At 35.3% G+C, this 25684-nt stretch overlaps 4 protein-coding genes across 11 annotated transcripts; 1 reads left to right on the top strand and 3 right to left on the bottom strand.

Moving 5' to 3' along the window:
* Positions 1–1154: 1154 nt before the first annotated feature.
* On the bottom strand, positions 1155–6728 carry LOC149743232 (uncharacterized). 3 transcript variants are annotated; one of them, XM_089890915.1, is made up of 5 exons: positions 5238–6728; positions 4371–4417; positions 2836–3972; positions 2204–2250; positions 1155–1947 (listed from the first exon to the last, which is right to left on the bottom strand). In XM_089890915.1, exons 3-5 carry the CDS (start codon positions 3033–3035, stop codon positions 1913–1915), a joined length of 282 nt encoding a protein of 93 aa, XP_089747041.1. In that variant the 5' UTR covers positions 3036–3972; positions 4371–4417; positions 5238–6728; the 3' UTR covers positions 1155–1912. The 3 variants fall into 3 exon arrangements, with proteins under 3 accessions (XP_089747041.1, XP_089747032.1, XP_089747049.1); XM_089890923.1 differs by lacking the exons at positions 1155–1947; positions 2204–2250 and having other exon boundaries at positions 3869–3972; XM_089890906.1 differs by lacking the exons at positions 1155–1947; positions 2204–2250; positions 4371–4417 and having other exon boundaries at positions 3829–3972.
* A 114-nt stretch (positions 6729–6842) lies between these two features.
* On the top strand, positions 6843–14319 carry LOC149743231 (uncharacterized). Of its 4 annotated transcripts, none has more exons than XM_089890835.1 (14): positions 6843–6974; positions 8211–8284; positions 9294–9455; positions 9900–9963; positions 10032–10142; positions 10389–10804; positions 10880–11328; positions 11519–11573; positions 11630–11746; positions 11981–12224; positions 12566–12733; positions 12949–13055; positions 13292–13441; positions 13812–14319. In XM_089890835.1, exons 2-14 carry the CDS (start codon positions 8224–8226, stop codon positions 13973–13975), a joined length of 2268 nt encoding a protein of 755 aa, XP_089746961.1. In that variant the 5' UTR covers positions 6843–6974; positions 8211–8223; the 3' UTR covers positions 13976–14319. The 4 variants fall into 4 exon arrangements, with proteins under 4 accessions (XP_089746961.1, XP_089746976.1, XP_089746953.1 ...); XM_089890850.1 differs by having other exon boundaries at positions 6862–6964; XM_089890827.1 differs by lacking the exon at positions 6843–6974 and adding an exon at positions 7514–7772.
* LOC149743230 (uncharacterized) lies at positions 13201–18627 on the bottom strand. 2 transcript variants are annotated; one of them, XM_089890892.1, is made up of 7 exons: positions 17616–18627; positions 17170–17287; positions 16585–16704; positions 16015–16135; positions 15419–15509; positions 13677–15224; positions 13201–13461 (listed from the first exon to the last, which is right to left on the bottom strand). In XM_089890892.1, exons 1-6 carry the CDS (start codon positions 17685–17687, stop codon positions 15105–15107), a joined length of 642 nt encoding a protein of 213 aa, XP_089747018.1. In that variant the 5' UTR covers positions 17688–18627; the 3' UTR covers positions 13201–13461; positions 13677–15104. The 2 variants fall into 2 exon arrangements, with proteins under 2 accessions (XP_089747018.1, XP_089747023.1); XM_089890897.1 differs by having other exon boundaries at positions 13681–15224.
* A 996-nt stretch (positions 18628–19623) lies between these two features.
* LOC149743229 (translocation protein SEC62-like) lies at positions 19624–25493 on the bottom strand. 2 transcript variants are annotated; one of them, XM_089890870.1, is made up of 9 exons: positions 25290–25493; positions 23154–23265; positions 22770–22875; positions 22449–22518; positions 22224–22310; positions 21679–21805; positions 21258–21389; positions 20615–20758; positions 19624–20190 (listed from the first exon to the last, which is right to left on the bottom strand). In XM_089890870.1, the coding sequence occupies exons 1-9, from the start codon at positions 25323–25325 to the stop codon at positions 19967–19969; spliced, it is 1038 nt and encodes a 345-aa protein (XP_089746996.1). In that variant the 5' UTR covers positions 25326–25493; the 3' UTR covers positions 19624–19966. The 2 variants fall into 2 exon arrangements, with proteins under 2 accessions (XP_089746996.1, XP_089746988.1); XM_089890862.1 differs by lacking the exon at positions 25290–25493 and adding an exon at positions 23992–24209.
* Between the last annotated feature and the right edge of the window lie 191 nt (positions 25494–25684).

Genomic DNA, 25684 nt, shown 5'->3' with positions numbered 1-25684 from the left:
CTGCGACTATGACGTCACAGACGCGCGACTATGGAAAACAGAACTCGTTGTTTTACAATCCGTTTCCTAAACTTTGGTCTATAGTCTATACCAAAGTTAGTATAGACCAAAGTTAGTATAGACCAAGTTAGGAAACGGATTGTAAAACAACGAGTCTTGTTATCCATTGTCGCGCGTCTATGACGTCATAGTCGCCACCATTACGGAGCCCACGGTATAGCATTTTATCATTGCTGGGTGCTGTTGTTCGTTTAAATATTGCGATTTTTGAAAAAACCAAGCACTTCTGCGCGTAAAAATGGCTTTCTACTAATGTTATATCGTATCAAAATAATAAACCTCACAAAAGTAATCAAATTTTATTGAACACTCAATCGATTAAAGAGTAAAAAAACAGAAAATATCAAGTTTACTAACCAAAAACATAAAAGAACATGTTTAAAATATAGAAATACAAACAAAAACGCATAACATTACCATAAACTGTGTATCTAGCTGCAGTTTTGCATGTCAATTGCCGTGATTTTACTTTTTGGCTCACAAACTTAACACGTATACCCGGCAACGAAACTTAAGGTATCTTTGTAAAATTTGCCGAATATCGAAGTGACATTGAGAAAAACAATACTGAGTTACTATTTTTGGTCCTCTGCTTGAATTAGTAAGCTACCTTTTCTGCGTTCCGGGTCTTTATGAAATCGGAAAACGCGAACACCTTATCTGCTAGTACTTAAGCAGTTTGGAGATGCATGTCCACCAATGTTGGATTATAAATGTAGTAAAGAATGGTTCTGTAGATTCGTAGGTATGATCAAATACTATTATGTAAACTAAGCTGATTGCTGCTAGTACTAATCGCCAACGTAAAGTACCCTGTTAAACCACACTGTACGCTGAAAACCAGTCAAAATACTAATTTACTCCACATTAATCCCTAGATTTAATATTATATAACAAGATTTATATTAGAAATTGTTTTTTTTTTAAATGTTAAAACAACCGATATACGTGTTTTCTAGCTTTGTATCGCTTACAAGAACTAAATGAACACATGCCGGCCATGCATTTGTATAGGCGATTCACGCTCTGTGGGCTCCGTAATGGCGGACACGAGCGCCGTTTCCTAACTTGGTCTATACTAACTTTGGTCTATACCAGGGGTTCCGAAACTTATTTTATAGCGGACCAATATGTAAAATCATAATTATGCGTCGGGCAAGGTTTTCCTTGCTATATTGGCGACGCGACTTGTATTGGCCAAAATTTGGTTATAACGAATACTGTTAGTTAGGTCAGGAAGTTCGACACATATGCTGGTAATACACATGGCTTCTAGAACAGATTAAACTACGTACTTGCGCAGTAAAAGACAAAGTTTCACAGTTTTTTGTTGAATCATGCCGCGATATAACCCCCATACCAGAGTAACAAGCGTGGCAGGTTGGCTGATGCTGTGACCCTCATAACTATTTTTGTGACGTAACAAAAACGATGTAAATTATTACAGAAATCAATAAAACATTTTTAGACGATTTTTCAAAGTAATATGTTTATTTGTAAACGTGTGCAATCGGTAATTTTGAAGTCCTCTGAGGGCCATTTATTTTGCTCCTGCGGGCCGCGGTGTGGGAACCCCTGGTCTATACTAACTTTGGGAAATAACAACAATTTTCGTAGAACATAACGGCTTTGTGACTGTCTATTGTTTTGGAAACAGAAAAGAATTTTAACTGGAAACCTTTACACATAAAGCATGGCCTCGAAAATGGTTTATGTGTAATAAATAAATTCAATGTAGATTTAGATTTAAAGCTGATGGTAAATAAAGACGGGTTTTTATTCAACTAAAACACAAATACATTTCGTAAGTTTGGTTTATTGTTCCACAGAGTGGTCTTAACTACGATCTGTTCTAGTCAAGCATAAACTTCGCCGATCGATCTTCGTCTATAAATGAACATAAAGAAAAATGTGAAACAATACATAGTACTGCGTTGTGGAAGATGGGACACCTCTAGCACGTAATATTCAAATATCCTGATCGTGTTTTAAACGATTAACAACAATCTATGAGGGTTGTGAGGATACTGCGGCCCCTACTTGATTATAAATATAAAAGGGGTTTAACAAGAGAGTAAATCCATTTTGCCCCCAAAATTAGATTTTTAACTATCTACAGTAATAAATACAAATGAAACCCGACCTCTGGTATTCATTGCCATTGTATGTACGTTGTAAGCTCTTGACGCACTGAAATAAAAAGGAATCCTATGAACGGTTGCAGCGGCACAATAACAATAAAATATATGCAATCACTCATAATATTTTTTATGTATATAGTAGGGGGTAAGATGGGATATTTTTATTATCTATTCTCGTCCCGTTTGGTAGTAAAATGATAATATTTAGAGAAATATATAACCCTATGAGGGACTCTCAAAGGGGGTTGTTAAGTATTCAAATTACGATCAAAAAATCTAGGATTTAGGTTTTAAAGTTATCCCATCATACCTAACAGTATATTATGTGTACTAGGTTGAGGGAAAGATGGAACACCTTTTTATTCTATATTTTCGATTCATTTGGTAGTCACAAAAAACATTCAATGAATTATAAAACCGTATCCTCACGACTCCCATATACCGTTGTTGGTTTGTTTAAAACAAGCTCAGGATATTTAGATATTGTGTGCGACGGGTGTTTACACAAGAGAACTATATGATAAAATCGGGGGCTAGTTATTTTGCATAGAAACCCCGCATCAACAGCTGTATTTTGCGTGAAACAACGAAAGATTGTCATTTTGAATGTCCGGTAATAATTGCATTTTCTCACCTTGAGGTTTGATGTGATTTAGCCGATGGGGGTGACTGTCGAGAATTATTAGGCTGAGTTTTGCTCCACGCCACATTGGCAGAACGGCGACGCTGACCAGTACCCTGCTTATTTTTTCGGACCCTTTTTTTACCGCTCACTACTACCAAAAATAAGCTAACAGCTACAAACACTACGAAATAAATTCGAACACTGGACATACCTATATACCTGGGAATAATAGCGTATACTACAAAGTTAGTATAGACGTTGGGTAACTACAGATACAAGCTAACACCAATCGTCCATAAAGCAATTGCCAAAACGACAATCACAAAATGCGTTCTATTGGCAATGACAGTTATATTCCATATGGCAGAGGATGTTGAATAGTTTAATTACATCCATCCTTTAAGGCTTATTCCTGTACTAGAGGTTCCGCAATTGCCCTTCGAACCGAAGGTTGATCAAAACAAGTAATTTCACCAATTGCTCTTGGAAATACTGGCTGATTCTCGCATCTATTCGAACAATAGGAGTTTTAAACTTTAGTTGCTTTTTGCGGTTAAATATCGAAGAAATTTATACCACGAGGTGGTGTTAAATAACCTGTCCACCCGAGCAAGTGACGATTAAATTTAACGAAATACTGGTTCAGAATACGGCGACATATCCCAACTAATACATATGGTGAAAATAGTTCCAAATACAACATTACGGATTAGTGTTCCGGTCTTGTTTTGGCAGCAGAAAAGAGAGATGGCCATAAAAATGAATTTATACAGTAGGGCGGGGAAAGATGGGATACCTTTTAACTCTATTTTTTCGTCCTATTTAGTTGTAAACAAAGAACATTTAAAGAGTTATAAAACTATATCTTTACGACTCCGATAGACCGTTGGTGGTTGTTTAAAACACGATCAGGGTGTTGGGGCATTATATGTGCTAAAGGTGTCCCATCTTCCCCACGCTACTATAAAACATTTTAGAAGCTCGAGATTTTTAGCCGGTAAATCAAGGCAATTCAACTTTTATTCAACTAAAAACAAAACAATTCGTAAGTTTGGTTTATTATTCCACATGGTGGTTTTATTATTATTTCTAGTTGAGTTTGCAATTTGTTCTAGGCAAGCATCAACTTCATCGCTCGATCTTCGTCTATAAAATAACAAAAAATAATGTAAAGCAACATAAACGGCTTAAAATTAAAATAATGTTTGATTTGACATAACTGCAATTTCTAACGACCTACTATGGATAAAAAATATATAGTGGGATGGGGGAGATGGAACACCTTTAGTACATAAGGTCCAAATATTCTGATCGTGTTTTAAACAATTAACAACGGTCTATGGTAGTTATGAAGTGACAGTTTTATATTTCCTTGAGTGTTTTTTGTTTACTACCAAATGGGACAAAAAATAGAATGGAAAGGTGTCCTATCTTTCCCCACCCTACTATATTTAAAGATCACTGAAAACGGGTATAACACAGTATAAATGCCAAGAGGAATAAATCCAAAAACAAAACAGCAAATTAAGTCAATAAATATTAACCTTCGATATCCATTGTATTTGTATGTACGTTGTACGATCTCTGCGCACTAAAAAATATAAAAAATAGTAAAACTTTTTTACATGGTTGATCTCGTTGCCTACTTAGTACGGTAGGATGGAATATGTTTTTTATTATCTTTTTCGTCTCATTTGGTACAAGGAATATTAACAGAATTATATAACCGTAAGCCACCTGCGATTCTAAAAGAGGATTGTGAAATGTTAAAAACATGATCAGGAAATATGGGATTTAGGCTATAACGGTATCCAATCTTACACAACAGCAGTACCATAGTATATACTTCAGTATACTATGGCAGTACTGTATGTGAACAAAATGGGGGTGGGGTGGCTCTGAATTGAAATTATATAGGCTATAGTAGGGTGGGAGAAGACGGAACACCTTTAGAACATATAACATCCAAATATCCTGGCCGTTTTTTAAACAATTAACAGCGGTCTACGGGAGTCGTGAGGATACGGTTTTATAATTCTTTAAATGTTCTTTGTTTACGACTACATGGAACGCAAAAAGATACAAAAGGTGTCCGATCTTCCCCCCCCCACACTATATGTTGTAGAATATTTGAGAAATATAGCGACCCCGCACGTATACAGCTGTATATATAGTAGGATGGGGGAAGCTGGGACACCTTTTCATTCTATTTTCTCGTACATTTTGGTAGTAAGCAAAACCTTGTCCTCGCGATTTTCATAAACCATTGTTAATTGTTTAAAACACGACCAGGATATTTATATATTTTGTGCTAAAGGTGCCCCATCTTCTCCTACCCCGCTATATCTGTTGTGCGTAAACAACTTAAGATTCTTGTTTTAAATAACCGGACAAAATCCGTACTTTCTCACCTAGGTGTTTGGTGCTGTTTCCATTGTGATGGTTGGCGAGAACTCACAGGATTATCGTCAATCATCTGTGGTGTGGAAGAACGACGACGCCGACTACCTTGCTTCTTTTTTCCGCCTCTTTTTTTTCCGTCCACGAGTTCTACAATTAAGCTAAAAGCTACAAATACCACGAAATAAATTCGAACATTTGCCATAACTGAACCTGGGAATGATTTAGGTCTTAAATACAGATATAATCTATAAGACCAAGCGTTTAAATTGATAGATCAATTTTCATAACCACAACCCAAAATGAGTTTTAAGCAATTACAACTATATTCCATATGGCAGAGGATGTTGAATAGTTTGATTACATCCACCATTTAAGGTTTGTTCCTGTACTACAGGCTCCGCAATCGCTCTTAGAAATACTGTGGTTAGTTTACACGTCTATTCGAATAACATATGTTTTTAACTTTTTGCCTACGGTTTTAAAGTGCTGGAAAATCCTACCACAAGGTGAATGAGGAAAAAGTAACTTGCTTTATCCTCGCGTAGGCGGAAACGACAGTCGTCGTTATAAAACTGGTGGTTCATACACCTCCTGGGTGTTTATTTTTTTATGTATGGCTGATCAATTTTAGTGACCACTGACTTGAAGCAATTGCTGCTTGCTCCGCTAAGTGGTTAAAAACAAACACATACACCCACAATGGCAGCCACGACACATACGCCCAAAAAGATAGCAGCGACGAGCCTTGAACCCATTGCATATAGGCTTCAGGGTTAGAGGCTGGCTTGTTCAACCACTATGTGCCTCGGCGCCGAACGAAGTAGTGTTGCATAACATGTTGATCCATGGCCTACTTAAGAGATCAAGGCCTACTAAAGATATATTTAGTCCTACTAAAGATATATTTAGTAGGCCATGGTTGATCCAAGCGAAGTGGGAAGTGAATTTAACTAAAACTAGTTTCAGAAAACTATTGCACAGCAGGCAAAAATGTACCAATTAACTTAATTTGTCATATTTTTTTCAATCGATTGTGCAGTGGCTAGTGGTGGTTTCGTTGTAATTAAAATCTAGTACGGAAAGTAAAATAAGAAACCGCAAAACATATAGAAACACAACAGCACCGAAAACTTGTGACTTTTTTAGATAGTATAGGCTATACTGGGGTTGAAACCGGTTAACGTTAAAATCTAGATTATATGTTTCTTGATCATGTTTTGAACAATTAATAACGCTCTTTTACAGTCGCGAGGCTACGAGTATACAATTCTGTAAATACTGTTTCTTGATTAACGAATGGTACGAAGAAAAGAGAATTAAAATGCACCATCTTACCCCACTCTACTATATACGTAGCTTTACTGCTAATTTAAGTTGTTAATCAAAGTCTTAAATGGCAACACAATTCAAACGATTACAAACTTTTACATATTTTGATCACGAAGTTTTACAGCGAACTATAGCTGTACTTTCAAAAGTGATAACCATCAATCACGAAGACTTGCGAAAGTTTAATTTGGTCAGCTATTCTGTAATTCTAGAGAAGAGAAAAGAGAATTTAGAAAAAGGCAAACCACGACGTGCATTTTTTGTTTTAGATTTTAGAAGATGACCGCTTATAACTGTTACGATATCGACTTCAAAACATTCAGTATACTTGATTTGCCGAACTGGGTAACGCAGTTTGCGAATACTCAGGTGTAATTGAAAAGGGATTCTTCGCCTATTCTTCAAGGTATTCAAATGTAAGTGTTTTACATATGAGAGTTCATTTTAAATGATTTAATTTTCTTAAAATGTTATTTAAGTCTGATTGTGAGTCTGTGACAAATGTGTTTAATTTTGGACAAAAAGGAACACATGTCAAAATTTAATGACATATTGCGTCAAGATATTAAATGTCGAAATATTTAACGAACGCAATTCTGATCAAAAGTTAACCCTTTAAACAATACACGTTTTTGTACGGCGGGCATTCAAAGCGGCTGTACATAACGGCGAATATTATTGTTTAAGATAAATAAATGTTCAAATTCGACACGTTATTGAATATAGGCCTACTGATCATCGGGTACATCTATTATTGCGTTGTCATTCTAAATCATATCTATAATACGCTGTCGGTATTTACACAAAAATGTCACCGCCGGGTGTATTGATATTTGTATACTGTCAGACGCATTGGAAGCAAGTTTGTTAGGTGGCAGATTAGAAAGACAGACAAGGTACCGAACGAAGAGCACAAGTAGATTATTACCGTCACGAAACGATTTATTCAGCAAGTTGGGCCGTGAAATCAGCTGTCGTATGTTTTGACAAGAAACATCATTTTAGATCGGTGGAACCGAAGTCGTTTGTAGTGCTCGCATTAAAACTGATTGGCGACGACACGTCACGAAGAACGTGGAAGCATAAACTTGTTATTACTTTCCTATTTTAATCTGTTTAGAGAACTTGGTGATGGTAGAAGGCTCGGCGATCGAATATCACGATAACCCTTATTGTTCCCGAACTCTCAATTCAAGAAAATTGGTTTTAAAGAAGTATATCCTGTTGTTAATACGCGCGCTGTGTTTTAGTATGCTCATGGCGCGATGTTTATTGCCGATTTGTAATTCTTTACGTAAGTTCACTGTTTATTGTAGCTTTCAAAAACGTAAAGCTCTGACCGTGGCCTTGGGCAAGAAATACGGCGACTTTCTCAGAAAAGGGCCGATCTTGACCCTTGATATTCTGTAAGAAGCTTAGGAGAGGTTATACAGTTGTTACACTGTATTTACAGTGTGGGAAAGGGATTAAAATTTAAGTAAGAGAGTAAAACCTGTGTGAAAACAAGAACCAAGAGAAGAGTTTAATTTATCTGTTCAGCACTAGAAAGAGAAATCCGCAAAATCGTGTTTATATCGCATAGAAACGCATGTTTTATTCTGTAAGAGTATACCAAGTTACACACGTTATATAATCACATATACATTTCACAGTTGCTACGATATTATGAAGATATCAACTATTGCGAGTATCTTAGTGTGGGCGGGCTTCATCGCAAAAGTTGAAGGTAAGAAATTTGCGTAGAACTGTTTGGCGAATTGGTGTTTTGTTGCATACTGTTAGTAGTTCTGGGTACTGTGCAAATAAAAAAGCACGTTTTAATCATTCACTTAAGTTTTCCGCAAATTTGCGTGGGCAAGCAACGAGAAGTGTTGCATCATATTACCAGGTATTAAACTTTCCTGAGTGACAGTCTATAATGTGCAAACACGAACTTAGAACATGCGTTTTCCTAAAACTTTTTAATCGAAATCCCCCGTGGCGTCAACTGCATAAGTTTTATCAAGAACTGCACGCGTTTTTTTAAGAAAATCTAATTAATTCCTAAAATAGTTGATACATAAATATCGTTGCAGCTATTTTGCATTTGAATTAACACGGCCGGATAGTTTCATTTCAACGAAAACGCGACAATTGGTCGAACCTTTCCGAAATCACAGTATAACCTGTTATTACATTTAAATCCCCGCTATTTTCATATACAGTGACGCATAGAAGCGTTCCCTGCGGCCATAAACTATGCTATTTCTATCTAAAGTTTTTAGCACAAACACATGCTTTAATTGTGGGAATTTTAATAGGCGCTTTTTGCAACATCATTTCACGTTTTTTTAAATGTTGTTTACTAAAATTAATGTCACTGACGGGCGTGGTAAATAAATCCGCATAACATACGAAACCGCAAAGTGCGGGGTGTGCGAACTAATGAATGAATGCAACTTGCTTTATTCTCGCGTGCCGGGAAACGGTGAGAACATGGGTGTTGTGTTTCATACGAGTTTACCACCAGCTTACGAGTTACCATGTGTGTTACTTTGAGCGTGATTTTTTCATGAATATAACGGATCATTTGGTGTTTTAAATTATTAACAACGGTCTATAGAAATTGTGAGGATACGGTTTTATAACTCTTTTAATGTTCTGTTTACTACCAAATGGGACAAGAAAAAGAAAGAAAAGATGTCCCTTCTCTCCCCACCCTACTATACTGGTAAAATATTTATCCGTTTAAACAGGATACCTTCAGCCAATGTACTTCGGCAGCGATGCATGCCAGATCAGTTACAATTATCGAATGCGGTGCGGGACTCAACATATGAGCCGGCATATTTGTGAAGCAATGGGTTGCTGCTATCAGTATACAATCTATGGAAGCTGGTGCTACTATTCCAAGCTCAGTAAGTTTGAACATCTTGCATTCTCAAGCGCTTTACCCGCAGGGAGTACTAGTGTGTATATATTCCATGTACAGTAGGGTGGGGAAGACGGGACTCACGGTCCAACAAAGTGCGCGGCAAATTCCATGTGTCCCATCGGCAATTTCCATGTGTCCCGTCTTCCCACACTCTAAAGACGATGTGTCCCGTCTTCCCACACTCTACTATAGATGTGTCCCGTCTCCCCCCACTCTACTATAGATTGCACTAGCTCGCACTTTAATAATCGAGATGTTGCATGATCTGTGCTGCGACGTCTATTCATGTTAAATTCAAATATGACAATTTCTAACCTAACATTGAACCATAAACCCCCTTATTTTGTTGGTTCAGAGTTAACGATTTTAAACTTGCCGTTTTGAGCTGAACGCAAACAACTAACTTACCATCTAAAACTAAATACAGGTTATACGTTCTTCCCTCCAAGTCAAGGTTCAAACAGAGTGAATTCTTTGCCAAGTACAATACGGTTTGTATACCATACTATAGTATATGTTTGTTTCTAAAAGTGATTTATTTATCGTAAATATACTTTAGAACCACTCGAGCGACAACTACCACAACAACAACACCAGTAACAACAACAACAACAACGCCCCCAACAACGACAGTACAAACAACGACTCCAATATCAGCAGCATTAAATGAGTAAGTACTTGATTGTGAACGCAACTTACTTTACCCTTGAGTGGCCGAAAAACGACAGTCGTTATAACACGGGTTTAACACATTGAGTCAGCTTAAGAGTTATACCATGTAAGTTACTAAGTTATACCATGTAAGTTACTTTGTGGGTGATCTTGCTTATATTGTTTTAGTTAGTTTTTTCTCAACCGTGGGGATTTAACCCAACTTTCGTCACATGCTTGAGTTTGGTAAACCTGTTTTAATCAGAAATGAAGTGCGGAAACAATCAAAGCCGAATGCAGACCTGTTGGAGTTGCTTTCAAGACTAGCAGCAATGCACCGTGCAGCTCAGAGCAAAGAAGAAGCTCCAACGAGGCCCAGAGCACAAAGCGTAAATACCACTGAACCAATTGAAGCACATGCATCTGGAGTAGTTTCCAGCAACCCAGTTTCCAGGGGTGCAATACCCCAAAATGAATCAGAGACTTCTACTTGCTTATTCAATCCGGAAGAGAGAGAGGACTGTGGCTTTCCAGGAATCACTAAAGTAAGATGCGAATCTATGGGCTGCTGCTGGAACAGTACCTTAGATGGGGTATACTGGTGTTTTTTTTCTGTCCTAGTATCTGAAGAACTTGTACCCCCACCCCTTGTAAACAATACATCTTTGGATCTAGATGCAGGTGCGATAATAATTTAATAAGTAATGCGCCGCACATCCACAAGATTATATTTATCGTCATTTATTATTTTTTTAGACAGTCCATCATGGAGAAACAATCTAAACATGGACTACAGTGAAGAGGAATTGATCGAACCACCACTTCCTCCCAACATAGATGACGATGACAACTTTCTTGCGCTGGTGGCACAAGAGATTTCAGGAGAGGAACCGCCAGATGTAGTGGAGGACAACAATTCAACTTTTTCAACATACAATTTAACAATCAATGGTTACAACAACGCAACTAATACTTCCGTTTCTCCATTAACTGTGTTTCCTGCCATATTATCAGTATTGAACACAACAACACGAACCTTAGTCAGAACAGGAACTCCAACAACACAATCTACAACACAGACAAGCACAACTTTAAGTGAACCACCATGGCTTCAACAACTTTTAAGCAATCATGAGCCAACAGCTACAACCACAACAACTGCACCGGTTACAACTACGACAGCAACATCAACAACAACTGAGGAGGTAAAATAACAAAACAACATAATCACAGCACTTTCAATTAAATGTAAACATGTTTTACCATTAAGCCTGTTTTGTCGCTATATCTTGTTTTTTTTGTTTAATATTTCTAAATCTTCCATAATAAAAAAGACAAATAAAAGTTTTTATATTATTATTATTATAATTTAAAATCTTGTTATGCTTGTTACAGGATTTGCCACCTTATACTGACCCCATTGTACATGCAGTCTCCCCACAAGTCAACAGTAAGAGTCTACCACTTATTTTAAAAAATATCTGTCTTCAACATTATTTATTACAGCTCAGCCTGCTCCAACTGCTGGTTTAAGTGAAATAGCAGCACTGCTGAAAATCCTACAGGGTATGGAGCGACAAACACCACAGCAAGCCTCACATGAGTGCAGAGTTGATGCTCAAGGTTGGCAAGCATTATATTTTACATTTATAATAAATCATTTCACCAATGGTTTATGTTTTTGAACTTCTATGTTACAAATCAACTATTTATATCTCATAATTAAAAATAAACAAACATGCAAAAGGATAGGAATATAGAAAAACAAACTTAAATACTAGTTAAAATCACATCATTTAAGGTCGAAGTTTATCATTTCTACACCAACAAAAACATATAATACACTTACCCACTTAGATGAATGCTGCCGAAATGATCCAACTGCTCCGTGCTGTGAGTATCAAACTCATCGTGACCTCGCACACAGAGCTGCACCAATGGCCCGTATAGTGGGTGGCGGGCCCGCTGGATTGCTACGATTCTCGGTGGCATACTTATCTAAAAATTCCCTTTCAACGCAGTTCTGTGGGGGAACATGGATTGATAATCAGTGGGTGTTAACAGCAGCACACTGTGTGTTAGATTATTGCAGCAGGGCAAGGTAAATATTTACTATTCAAAGCTTGACTAAGCATAGGCTATCCCATTGGCATAATATATTTTTTAATTTTGGACAAAATCTGGGGTGACATTGCAAAAATGCAATTACACTTATAATCGAAAAAACATATGGATCCGAATTGATTATCGTGGCTTTGCTTTTTTGTGAAGACACTTTAAAACATAAAAAATAGAAATAAATCGGAAAACCAGGGTGTTGACACAAATTATTTTACACTTGTATTATATGTTAGGGGCACATGTCACCTCATGAGCCCCTAACATTACGCCTATGTCATTATTAGGTATTTAAAGTAGAAAAACACATAATTACCATTTCAGGCCAGTATCCGAACTCATGGTAAGCCTTGGTAAATACCGCAAACTATCTTTTCAACGGGATGTTGGACAATTAGATTTGCGAGTGATCGATGTTATTTGTCATCCAACAAATTGTAAAACAGCTGGCCAACCAAGATTAAATGATCTTGCCCTGTTACGACTTGAAAGGTAAAACTTAATTATCAGATTTGCTTAAGTATTCTGCAAGGTTTAGTTTTATATAACATGCAACATATAATGTACACAAGTACAACCATAATAAAACAAAATAAATAAAACTTAAATTTTATTTTACCTTAATAAATGCAACACCTTTCAACAAATCACATTCTATGTCTTTTTAGTCTTACTATTATTTTTATAAATATGCCTTACTGTTTCAGACCTGTACAGCCCAACAGTTATTATACACCTGCACCAATGCCACTATCTTTTGAGGCTCCAGCACCACAGGGGAACTGCATTGTCCTTGGATGGGGATCAACACAAGGTGAAAATAAAATCTTCACTAATCACAAAACATACTTTGGTGTATAAACACCATAAAGCAGTTCTTACATTTATATCGACTGAATAATTTAGAAAAAGATTTCTATCAAAATTTAGCTTACAGCATATCAAATGAACTCGCAAACAAAATGTAACAACTACTGTTTATTACACAAGCACATACGCTTAAAGTTATCATAAACAACAGCAGATATTTTCAGACATTTTTGTTTCAAGGTACCGGTCATGATAATGTATTGAAAGAAGTGTCCGTTCCACTTGTAACCAATGAGCAATGCAACAGAAGGGATTGGCGGAATTGTGTTATCAGAGCATGTATGATGTGTGCTGGTGAACTCAGTAACGATCCGTGCGATGGTGACTCAGGTGCGAAATCTGTTATCCAGCTGCATAAACCAAAATTACTTACTTTTTAACTTAATTGGTATGACCTAACCATAGATAACAACTTGCCCACGTACTCAAAATATTATACGTATAGTTTAAAGCAGAGTCCGTATACAAACGTATATAAATATGTTTTTATACGAACTCTGGGTAATAATTTTGCAATCTTGACACAACAAAGTTTATTCGATTCTTAAAATCTAAATTCGCTTACCGACCATGCTGATTTAAAGCTGGCAAATAACTGTACGAGCGGGAAACGTGGCGACACAGACATCATATTAATTTTTTTATTCAAGTAAACATAAAAGTTTGATAAATTACTGACTGGTTTTTTTTCTACGTTTAGGCGGACCGTTATTTTGTCAGCGACCAAATGGCCTGTACGTTCTGCACGGAATCTATAGTTGGGGACGATGCGGGGCTGAAGAACGAAAACCTGCAGTTTACACAAGGGCATCCTACTTCATAGATTGGATAAACAGGGTAATAAACACATTTGGGGGGAGGTAGCGATGGGTTTAGAAAGAACAACATTTAACGACACTGTGAAGTGACAGCCGAAGTCTATAGTCGATAAATTGTGTATTAGTCGTATTATACTGCAAACAAATAAAACCGTTAGGTGTTTTGAAACCTTACGAGTCCTGATAACATCAAATGTATATGAGTAATACCTTGTGTTCTTGTGTTGTCGTTCTTTCGTGAGTGTTTTACATTTTATTATTATATAGTCTCTTATTAGTACTTATACTTTCATTTTTTCTTTGTAAATCTTTACACAAGAAAGTATGTAAAATATTTTATCGTTTGTAAAATACACTACAAAATAATAAAATACAAGTAAAACAGCAAAAGTATATAAGTGCACGAAGATAATTAGAGATATTTTATGTATACCCTTAATCATACACGGTTAGATAGTTATACTTTTAAATATGAATATGAATGGTGTAGCCATGCAGATTCGAATGTTTTAATTAGATTGCTAAATCGCATTGTGTATTTATTGTTAGATTTTAAGTTTCTGCAATGCTTCGCATAGATAAGGCAGTTTTAGGACCTCTGTTGAAAAATAGAAGGTTTAATACTAAATGGTTTAAACAAATATTAGATGTTGTAAGACACATATACTGTAAAAACGACATGTAGAAAGGTGGGGAAGATAGGACACCTTTAGCACATCATACCCAAGTGTCCTAGGTAAACAGATAATATATAGGAGTCGTAGAGATACGATTTTACAATTGCTTATGTGTGTTTACTATTAAACAGGACAAAATATAGAACTGAACGGTGTCTCATTTTCCCCACCCTACCATATATTTCGTTAAATACTTTTCGGTTATTAATTGTTTGTGCATAAAAGTTGGTGTTAGTAATTAATAATATTTGAATACAGTTTGCGAAATAGACAACTTTAAAAATATGAAGAATTTGGGACAGAACACGAAGTAAAGAGATAAACATTTCTATTTACTCCGTGTGTTACTGGGGAAATCAAATGCAGGCCAAATTCGAAATATATGAAAACAATTTTTATATCAAATAAGTGGACATTTTCAGGTTGAATTAATGTCCGAAGACGGGACTGAGCAGAGTTATCAGCACAATGTTTCGTAGATGGTTTACATAACATGCATCAATGTAGTGCTGCCGCAATTAAAAGTGTTGCCATCATCACCAAAACGTTGCTGGCAACACTGGAGGCTTTGTTCCTTGGTGTGGTGGCTTGAGTAGGGGGAATAAAGTTGGTCGGCAACTGAAATTCAAAAAAAGCTTGATAAATATATTGAAGTAAAAAACACAGAACGTGCTGTGTACTTTATAAAAACTAGCTCGAGTTCGAGGCCTATATTAAACATTACAAGCTTAAATTTGAAGAAATTTAATAAGCCGCTCAGGTTTCTACTCAAAACGAAAAATTTTAAACGTATTTAATTAAGGTTCAATTACCCTGACCAAGCTTCCTGGGTATCTGTCGTCTCTTGTATCGCACCAGTTCTCGTTGTACATTCCATTCTCCATAGGTGATTCGACTACAAACCTACAAACTAACTTGTTAATAACAGCACATACGACTTAAAGGTTTCTGTGAAGGCGGAAATAGCAAAACTAAGTCAAACCAGTTCACTAAACCAAAATAAGCGTTACTTATTATAGAAGGCTTGTCGTAACGCGCGGTTTACTTTAATAAACAAATGTAGCTTCTATTAGGGTGGGGGAAGATGGGACACCTTTAGCACATAATATCTATATATCCTGATCGTGTTATAAACAATTAACATCGTCTATGAGGGTCGTGAGGATATAGATTTGTAAATGTTTGATTGTTCTTTGTTTACTGCTAAATGGGACAAAAAACAGAGTCAAAATGTGTCCCATCTTTCCCCACCCTACTGTATCTTCGCGTGTGGGGTCAGCGATAGGCATTATATCACAGATGTTCTGTTTTATACACCTCGTGCCCGCTTTATCGCCGTATCACATTTCTTTATTGGCCAGAAAAAAAAAACAGCGCATCCATGAAGTATATGGTGTTTGATATTCACCTGTACCAGAATAATTTATCACCACTTTCGCAGCCATCTCCCTCACAGAAGAATCTGTATTCAATCGATGATTGAGATCCCGGGACAACTGTACAGAGACTAAATTGCCGGGAGGTGCCACCTAGAATTAAAACGTTTATTAATAAACATTCACGGCCTACTATCTCTGTAGGCCGTGAAACATTTTAAAATCTAATGATAAATATAATAAACTTTCTTTTGAAATATTGGCGTGTTGGTTTTACAAACCTACGATATCTTTTTTACAAACAAACGAAATATTTACTTGCGTTTTACCAATTGTAGGAAACATGGGATAAGATAAGATACCGTTAGACCATTCATGCTATATTATTTAATCTTGTATGGTTCTACGTTAATCAAATCCTATTAACATGCTTCCGCTACAAAAAAGGGACGAAAAAAGTATGAACAACAGTCCCATCTTACCCCACTTTCTAAATTTTCTACATTTTTCGTACTTTATAATGTCTGCAGTTTACTACTTGTATAAAAGTTATACATCTAACGTTTGTAATCTACAGAAAACTTGTTATGCTAAAACCTTACATCTATTTTGGTTGTTAGCGTTATTGGTGACGCACAACCTCCCAGCTTGCTCCAACTCCCACTTGACTTCTATGTGACGCATGTTTCCATCCGTGGGCGCGACTGTTTTGCACGGGCGTTCTGTAATTGAAAGTCGTTACAGGTGAAATGGCTTATCTTGTAATAGGTTTGATAATATGAATTTTTAATAGATTATTTATATTGCAGTGTAAATAGCAATGTTACACGTAAACCTATTTTGTCCTACATGATCTTTTTACAATTGAATTGCGCATATATAAGTTTTTGAAGACATTAACGTGTTAACGAATCAAAACCTGACAATTTAGCTTAAATATTTTAATCTAAAACAATTAACTTTCAAGGTGGAAAATAATGCAGCAAACAGAGTATACGACACAGAATGAATTATAAAAGCAGCACTGCTTAGTACTGGTTTTATGTTAACTATAATATACATTTTATAAAATGCATTTGTGCCAAACTTGGTTTTGGTGAAAACACCTACAAAACCTATGTATCGCCAATAAGAACCACTCTAGCATTTAGCCGAAAAACGAAGACGCAAAAATATCAATAACGTACCTCCCTCAAACCGGTAGACGGCAGTTTTAAATCCAAGTGGTCGAACTGTGTTAGCAGTTGGGTCGGTGATGGTCACATATGTTTGGCTGTATATAGTTTCGTTGATTGACGTCCATGTCTGTACAGCATAAATAAAGAAAAATATGTTACACAATAGTTGTATAGTAGGGCGGAGTAAGATAGGGCATGCTTTTGTTCTCTTTTTTCGTTCCAGTTGGTAGAAACAAAAACCAAGTACAGAATTATAAAACCGTAGCCCTACGACCCCCAAACAACGTTGTTAATTGTTAAAAACACGATTAAGAAAAAATATATGATACTGTGTGGTAAGATGGTATACCGTTGGCATTTTCGATATACCGTCTTACCCCAAAGTATAATATACACGGCGCGTGGGTTTAACATCAGTATAAGAAGTGTATACGTCATATATGTTGATTACTTGCCTCGCATACTTGGTAAGATCCTCTCACCAATCCTAAAAAGAAAATTAGCCAGAAAGTTGCCATGACTTTCATTATACTTTATAGTGTAGCATTAAAATAGTACACAAACAATTATAGCTTAGCGACGATTCACTACCTGTTTTATAAATAGAATTAAACTTAGACTGTATTTTTAAATTTTACCCAAACATAGTGTTTTTCTTTCGTATGATGGAATGCCACACTCATGCAATAAACGGGGACACGTGAATCATCGAAACGGAAATGACGTAAGTTGGTTCATCAACTTTTGACGCGCGTGGACCTACGACGTCACAATCAGTGATATTTACGTTATAAAGTTAACTTGTTTCAGTTTTGATTTCGTAAATTTATTGCAGTCATAATGGCAAAAACCTACAATTCTTATGGAACGGCATTTTAACTATATAGCATACAATACAGCTTTGGGCCAGTCGCGCTTTAGTATGTTGGCTTAGCTATGCATAATTAATACCATCCGCCACATGACATTGCGTTGGTGTACACCTAAATTTCATTACAAACACTACCTAATGATATATCTACTAATCCTCGTTCTGCTTTGTCATGCACTATAAACTTGGTCTTTGTACACTAGATTTATTTAGGAGGTCTTTTTTAGATTCGTTTACGAACTGTAGACATATTAACAACTGTCATAATTATTTTAATCAGACATTTATTGAAATCTCAACTCATTAAATTTTATATGTGATACGCGCACGTACACTGCAAGCTATAACTACCGCGAGTAGCCTACGCGACTGCTGCAAAACTGTCATGGTTTTTACCTTTCCAAAAAGCGGAAGCGCATGATATCATTGCCTCGAAATAACCAAACAAAGTGAATAATATACACCCGGGCAGTTTGCTTCTGATATGCTCGACTCAGAACTGTATGGCAGTTTACAACCTAATGGCTAAATATCGTTCGCCCACCACTCTGAAAATTATACTATACTGTTTTTAAACCTACACCATTTGTTACCTTACTCTATACTTACAGCTTGAAATGCCAGCCTATACAATACGACACTCGCTGTAGTTTCCCCCCATACAGCCTGAGGCGACTGACGCAACGCGCTGAAGTAACACGCACTATATTAACCTGCAGTTTTGAACATAAAACAACTTATCTGGTAGTTTCAGCTCTATCATTTCCACATACAATGGCGCCCATTATAGCATAACAGCAAGCAGTTTTTCGAAACCCGTTTTTATTTCCGCGATACGGTCCGCCGCTTCGGAACAAATAGATATTTCGATGACAATAGAATGTCACGTTGTTTGGTGACTATTTACGTACCGACATGTGATCTTATATTACAGTTAATTTAAGTTTTACTGCGACTCTGAATAGAACGCAAAGGCAGTTACGCACTGTACATAGGGATTACCAAGAGATGCCAATGCGGTCACAAATATTTAGAAGAAATAAGCTTCTCCTTCAAGATCAAAACACAGCTAGTTACCAATATAACTATCTTAGCAACTGGTGGTTACGGTAATGGCCAGATCGTTTTGTTACACCAACCCTGTGGTTATGTGAACCTCCCTGTTTGGTGTATAAACCCCCATAATGTCCGTTGTCAAGACAAAATCTTAAATATAGCATAGGTTCTGAATCTCGGACGGCATTCTATATTCATTCTTATATATATATATAGTACAGTGGGATAATAGTGAATACCGTTAGCACCCAAATTTTATATTTCCTTATCGTGTTTTGAAAATAAAGATGTTTTTTTTAGAGTCGTGAGGATGCGGTATATTTCTGTAAATATTTCTTGTTTATTACCGAATGGGACAAGAAAAGAGAAAGAAAACAATACCCATCTTACTCCGCCCTATTACATGTTACCCGGACTGTACAAGATGAATCGATACACTAATCAAGCGTTTGAATTATTTCGACATTGAAGTTCGATTTTAATGCTTACTTCATAAAATATTACCTTTCATCAGACACACATATAAATACAAACGGTACCCGAAATATTCTTTTATTAGCGGCAGTACAATAAAACTTTGTCAAACATTTCCTAAAACAAACATATCAACCTACATCACCGTAGGTTACTCTATATACACGCGTATATACAATACAGTTTAACACAACATGGTTTTAATGGTCCCCTATGGAAGGCAATATACGATACTACAAATGAAACTCTTCTGCTACACGTGGTGGTTGTCAGAATGAGCACCAGTTAATTGTGTGACTCACAGTATTCGTATTTTGGTCGCGACAAGCTAATTACATCAGTTACATCGCAGCAGTTTTTTTGGCATTAGCTGGGTCTGAGAATTTCCAAGCAGCGTTTGGGTTCCTACTCTTCTTTGGCAGGCACTTTACCATCTATGATCTCATAATCACTGTCTTCATATTGAACCTCAAGTTCTGGTTCGGATTCGTCCGAAAATTCATCGGTGGAGCGAGCGATTTTTTCTTCTTCTTCTGATTTGATTGGATCATCTTTAGGTTCTTCTTTGTCATCTTTTTCATCCTGATCCTCTTTCTCTTCTTCTTCATCCTCATTACTTTCTTTAGTTTCTGAAATTTGCACGAATGAATTTAAATTGCTTTATCCTTGCATGGCGATTGGTGACTACAGTTTTTTGGTGATTATTTTTTAGATTTCTAAATTTTTTAATGTATGGTTGACAATTTAAAGTTTAGACAGCCAAGAAGGGAACACTGGATTGACATTAATGTGTAGAACATGTGACTTTTATAGGTATTTTATCTTTTCCTAAAAAGTTTCCCATATTTCTGGGATTTACATATGCAACCACTATCTGTACAGCTCCATTATTTTAAAACACTTTTTTTTCTACGTTTTTCGCAAATGACTCATTCCATTTCCTGGCTTGAAATAAAGTCATAGGAAAATTAGTCAGCTAAAAATGTATGGCTGACTTTTGGCTGTAGTGGCCATATTTGTCATATACAGTAACAAACACACGGTAATGCATACCTTGCTTGGAGCCCTTGTATTCATAAGTATACAGGGGTTTAAATGAATCATAGAACCCAACATCCTCCAGTAAATTAGGGAGGACCCACAAATGGTGTGTGCCCAAAGTGAAAACGTATATTACTCCAAATAATATGGTTCGCACTGTAATGTTAAGGACATTATACATTACAATTATAATAGTGTGAAAAAGTTTCAAGAATGGCTAAGGACAAAATATTATGCAATGTTTGGCACCATAGGCATTTAAGTTTTGAAAAGTCAACCCATTAGTTTTAGAGATAAAAGTTAACAAAAGCATAAACGCTTTTTTCATTTGAGAAATAGACTGGACTGATCATTGCACTATCACCACTGTATAGTGTTTATTTTAAGACATGTTTGTAAGATAGGCTTTTGAATTGTTAATGCATTTATACTGGGAACACAGGGTACTCAATGACATATACCTTGTAAACCCATGTTAGGCACCTTTGGTTGGCACTACTACAGTTTATGTTTAATTTGAAATTAATATTTTTTAGCTACTAGCATACTACTTTACATACTATATTTAGAAGAACAGGAACATTTACAAAAATTACACAAAACAACATTTCATTCAACAATAAAACCACATTTTATAGTTATTTGAATTACTTACATAGTGCAGTGCCAAGGATTCCTCCAACAAAAAATCCCCCAACAACTGTCAGATAATACACACCAACTCTGACACTTGGTGGCCAAATAGGAAAGAGCGTCGCAGCAATGACTCCCAGAAGAAGCACGCCACCTTGTGTAAATTAGGAATGTTATTACGGAAGTTCTTAGCATTTTTTAAAGTTATAGTTAGAACTAAGTTGTGCACTTGCTATTTTTGTTATCATTTTAAGCGTTTTAATTAAAAAAACTAAAACCATCTTCAGTGATATTGAAAGTTAAAAATACCTTCTTGCATCACAGAAGTATATATTTTTTTACATCGAAATTTTTGATATGATTGTCGCATGTTAAAAGTCAGTTTCCACTAAACAAGTATTTTTTGGAACTTTAAAAACAGTGCCAATGTTTGGTTATCCCACCTAAAAACCATGTTTTGGGGCTAATTGGGTCGTACAGCCAAACATAGATATCAGAGGAATCATAAAACACTTGCTCTTCATGAGCTTGAAGTTTATATTTTCTTTTCTTCTTCTTTTCATCGGTCTCCTTTTAAATTAAGAAATTTAAAGATTGGAGAAGTTAATAAGATATTTTAACAGGGGTTCTACTTCTAAGTTTTTAAGTAAACTCAGCAATAAATTATAAGTTCATGCATGAACATGAATAGATGACCATTGGCATAACCCAAACAGGATTTGGTGAATGGTGATACAGTCAACTCATGATAAACCCTAGTGAGAGTGTATAAACATGACATAAGCATTAGTAGCACAGGGGTGTTTTAAAATCCTCAGTCTTTATTTACAGCACTAAAGGGTATATAAGGAACTAATCTGAAGAATTACAAAAAGTATTGCAACCACTTATTTGGATTCTTTTCCCTTTAAATATGATAAAAATAAATATTTGAAAATCTGACCAAGTCAAGTGTTTTCACCATAGTTTGTTGAACTATAAAACTTACCTTTTTCTCATTCTCTTCCACTTTCTTGTCCTTTTTTCTTTTTTTCACCTTTGAATCCTCTTCATTCTCTTTTGATTTAAGATTTTTCTGTAACTATATATATTACCATTGCGCTTAATTTAGTGTACACTAGTCCTCTAGTCGCATATAATTTTATTGTCAACTGATCGAAAAATGTTTTTTAAGGAGAAACATAAAAACAAATTTGTTCGTAATGCCATATACCTTTTCCTTATCTGCCTTTGTTTCTTTCAAGATTTTTTCAACTCGATAAAATAGATTACTGCAGAGCAACCTAAAATACATTTATTTTAGCAAAGTGTTAACTTTTGTGATTAAAAACTAATTATAATAAAAACTAACTACTAAATATATATATAAGTTAATTTGTAAAAATGTGAATGGCCTATAAAACTTCTCCTAATTAAATCATAAATGCCGCCAGCATAATAAATTGTGAATGAAATTTGTTAAATATATGTATAAATTTTATATTTATATTTGTAACTTTGTTATAAACATTAAAAAACAATTTAAGAAACATACTTCTCCATAAAAATAATCGCTTCTTCTCTGCTGGATATAATAGCATCCCCCTTTTTTGAAGATTTTGCCCACTTTGAATTCATTAGCGTGTCCACTGCCTTGGAACCTGCATTATCACATGATTTTCATTATTTCTTGTTCATAGGAAACTTTGTGCAGTTTTAGAAATTGTAGACATTTATTTTAAGTTATAGCCTTTAAAATACAGATGTAATATAACATTGAGTTTCATGTGGATTTTACCTTTGCTGGTAAATAAAACTAGAAAATAAATGGAGTATATAGACATTGTTGTTACACCATGTACTAAGATGACCCAGTATTGCAGTATATATTATAAAGAAACAGTTATTGCCATTATGCAGTAGTAACTAAAATTCTCACCAACAAAATAATCCACTTTTTGCTTTTGCATAATTGTGTTCTTCTTTGGCGTCTTAAAACGAACATGTTTTGCCATTTGTAACTCCTCCTTGCTTGGCTCTTCACTCTGTGCCTAAATTAAGATAATACGACATTAGTTTTAGTATGATAGAATGAGAAAATTATCAGTTTTAGGTCAAACAAATGCTAAGTGAGTACGGTGTAAAGCGTGTTGTAATTTTTATTATTTACAAAAGTGAGGAACCAACACTTTATAAGAATTCAACACTTTAGTGGTATACTGATATGTAAGACTTAAAGTTCTGTTTAAATTTAGTACATCAACATGAAAAGGTTGTAAGAAATTTAATGACTTAATGAGTGTTGTTAGGTGGTCATAAAAGGATAGTTTAAACTTAAAATCAATAGTGGAATAACCACAAATTAAAACAACTTTGATAACACTGCTGTTGGAGCAAGTACAGGACTGTTTGAAAGTTTAAACAAATGTCATACTCAGGCTGTTCTTCATACTAACTTAACAGTTAACCAAAAATAACATTAAAACATCAAAACAACATTTGATCTTCAGACAACGATGAAAAACAGGGTTGTGTAGTTAAAAACTACTAACTTGAAGAAATAATAAATTTATAACTACAAGTGTGCTGTACAAAATCATATACATATATTTATTTCAATATGAGCATGATGAAGCTACCATGCTTGGTTGTCACGTTTTGTTTAATAGCCTTTGCCTTTCCTGTTCGGCACAGCGAACTATTGTTTTAACATTTGCATACATTAAACAGTGTGGTAAAGCTTTAGTTATATTTCAGAATTAAGTTGGAAACTGAACCTGAAAATTGCCGGTACTTTTTGAACATTCGTCATCAACATCTGGTTTATTTTCATCTTTCCTAACTTCGGGGACAATCGGCAACCCAAATAAACTTGCCATTGTTTAATTGTGAATTAACAACAAACTACGGCGGTTTTAATTCTGCGTTTAACAAAACCACAATATTTCTTGAGTCAGAAATTCTGTAAGTTGCAACATCCAAAAGAAATTCTCAATCAGAAAACATTACGCATAAACTTTTTGGACAATGTAACAAGTCTTCAATACTGCAACTGGTCTGATTTCTTTAAACTAAACCTGCTTTTGCTATAAGTTCTATAACTCTTCAAATTTCCATAAATTAAGCTGCTTTGCAACAGCATGACACTATACTGTATTACAGTGCACGCATGGAACCCAAGTGGAAAGGAAATATGTATAAAGACAACTGCTGTGCACCAGCTGTTGGGAAACAGGACACCATTCTAAGTAGGAAGTGGATAGGAAACAATTTAACTCAGCTTCTGATTCCTCACATACAAGCCATACACTGATGAGAGCAAGTGCCAGGGGTTATTACAGTGCAATTATGGCTGTAATATCACTTAGGGCAATAAACTTCAATCCACACTCCAGATCATTTTGAATTGAAGCATATTGTTTGTTGTAGGATTTACCAGGCTTCTTTAAGAATTTTCTTTCATTTTGTGACAGTTTAAGATTACTTATTTAATATTAATAAGAATAATGAAACACTTAAAGAATAGTTGACGAGAGCAGTAAATTAAGGTGACTATAACAGAGGGGAAGCTTTACCACAAGATAATGTGAGCAGTTTATTGTTGAGCACAGACGAAGTATTTGGACAGAGTCGCCGTGCAGAAAATTTGTATCAGGTACATATGAAAGTGGAGATATAGTATCTTTTGGGCATTTAATTGCGACTAATGTGTATGAATAAGTTACCAATGATATTAAAACTTTGGCAAGTAGAAGTATAATTTTTACTTTTAACAACATATAAGTGTAAGTGTTTTATATTTCTTTTTTTATTTTTATAGTTTCAAGCTGTATAAGTACTTATGTTGGGCGAAAAGAAATGTATTTATATATTATGAACAACAAATCAATGTAGCCATAACATATTAATTAAAACAAACTACAACTACTGCCTTTTTATTTAATTATAAACCTTAAATACCGAATACAAAGCAAACATTTTATACCATGCTCTGAAATTTCACATAAAAGTTGCAAAATATGCCTATTACGTAAGTTTCATTACGTACGTTTATGAAATATAAATGTATGCTTACCCCCATTTTATTCTTCTTTTTCCTTCGTTCTGACATATCTCCAGTGATTTAAATGGCGGACTAAATACTCCAGAATGCAATTGAAATACCTGTAACGTTTATTTTATTCAAGTTTAATTGATTTTTCTAGAAAAATTCCGAAAAACTTTGTTTTAAAAATTGCTATAGTCACAACTCACAAGCATGAAAAACTTGACGTTTATGCGCACGGCACGAATGTCGATGGAGGTGTATCTGTTTATTAATGACACGTGGCATGTTTGAAGAATATAAATTTAAAACTTCTTTTTATAATTTCAAATTGAATGAAATAAGGCTTTAGCAAAAATAAATATATAATTTTATAAAATTTATTTTTTAACATTACGATGCAAGATATATTTAACAAAAGCTGA

The sequence above is a fragment of the Ciona robusta genome, chromosome 1 (genome assembly GCF_009617815.1).
Source record: "Ciona robusta chromosome 1, ASM961781v2".
In the NCBI taxonomy this organism is placed as follows: Eukaryota; Metazoa; Chordata; class Ascidiacea; order Phlebobranchia; family Cionidae; genus Ciona; species Ciona robusta.
Note: the sequence above shows the minus strand (reverse complement) of the source record. Positions and strands in the feature narration are given on the sequence as shown.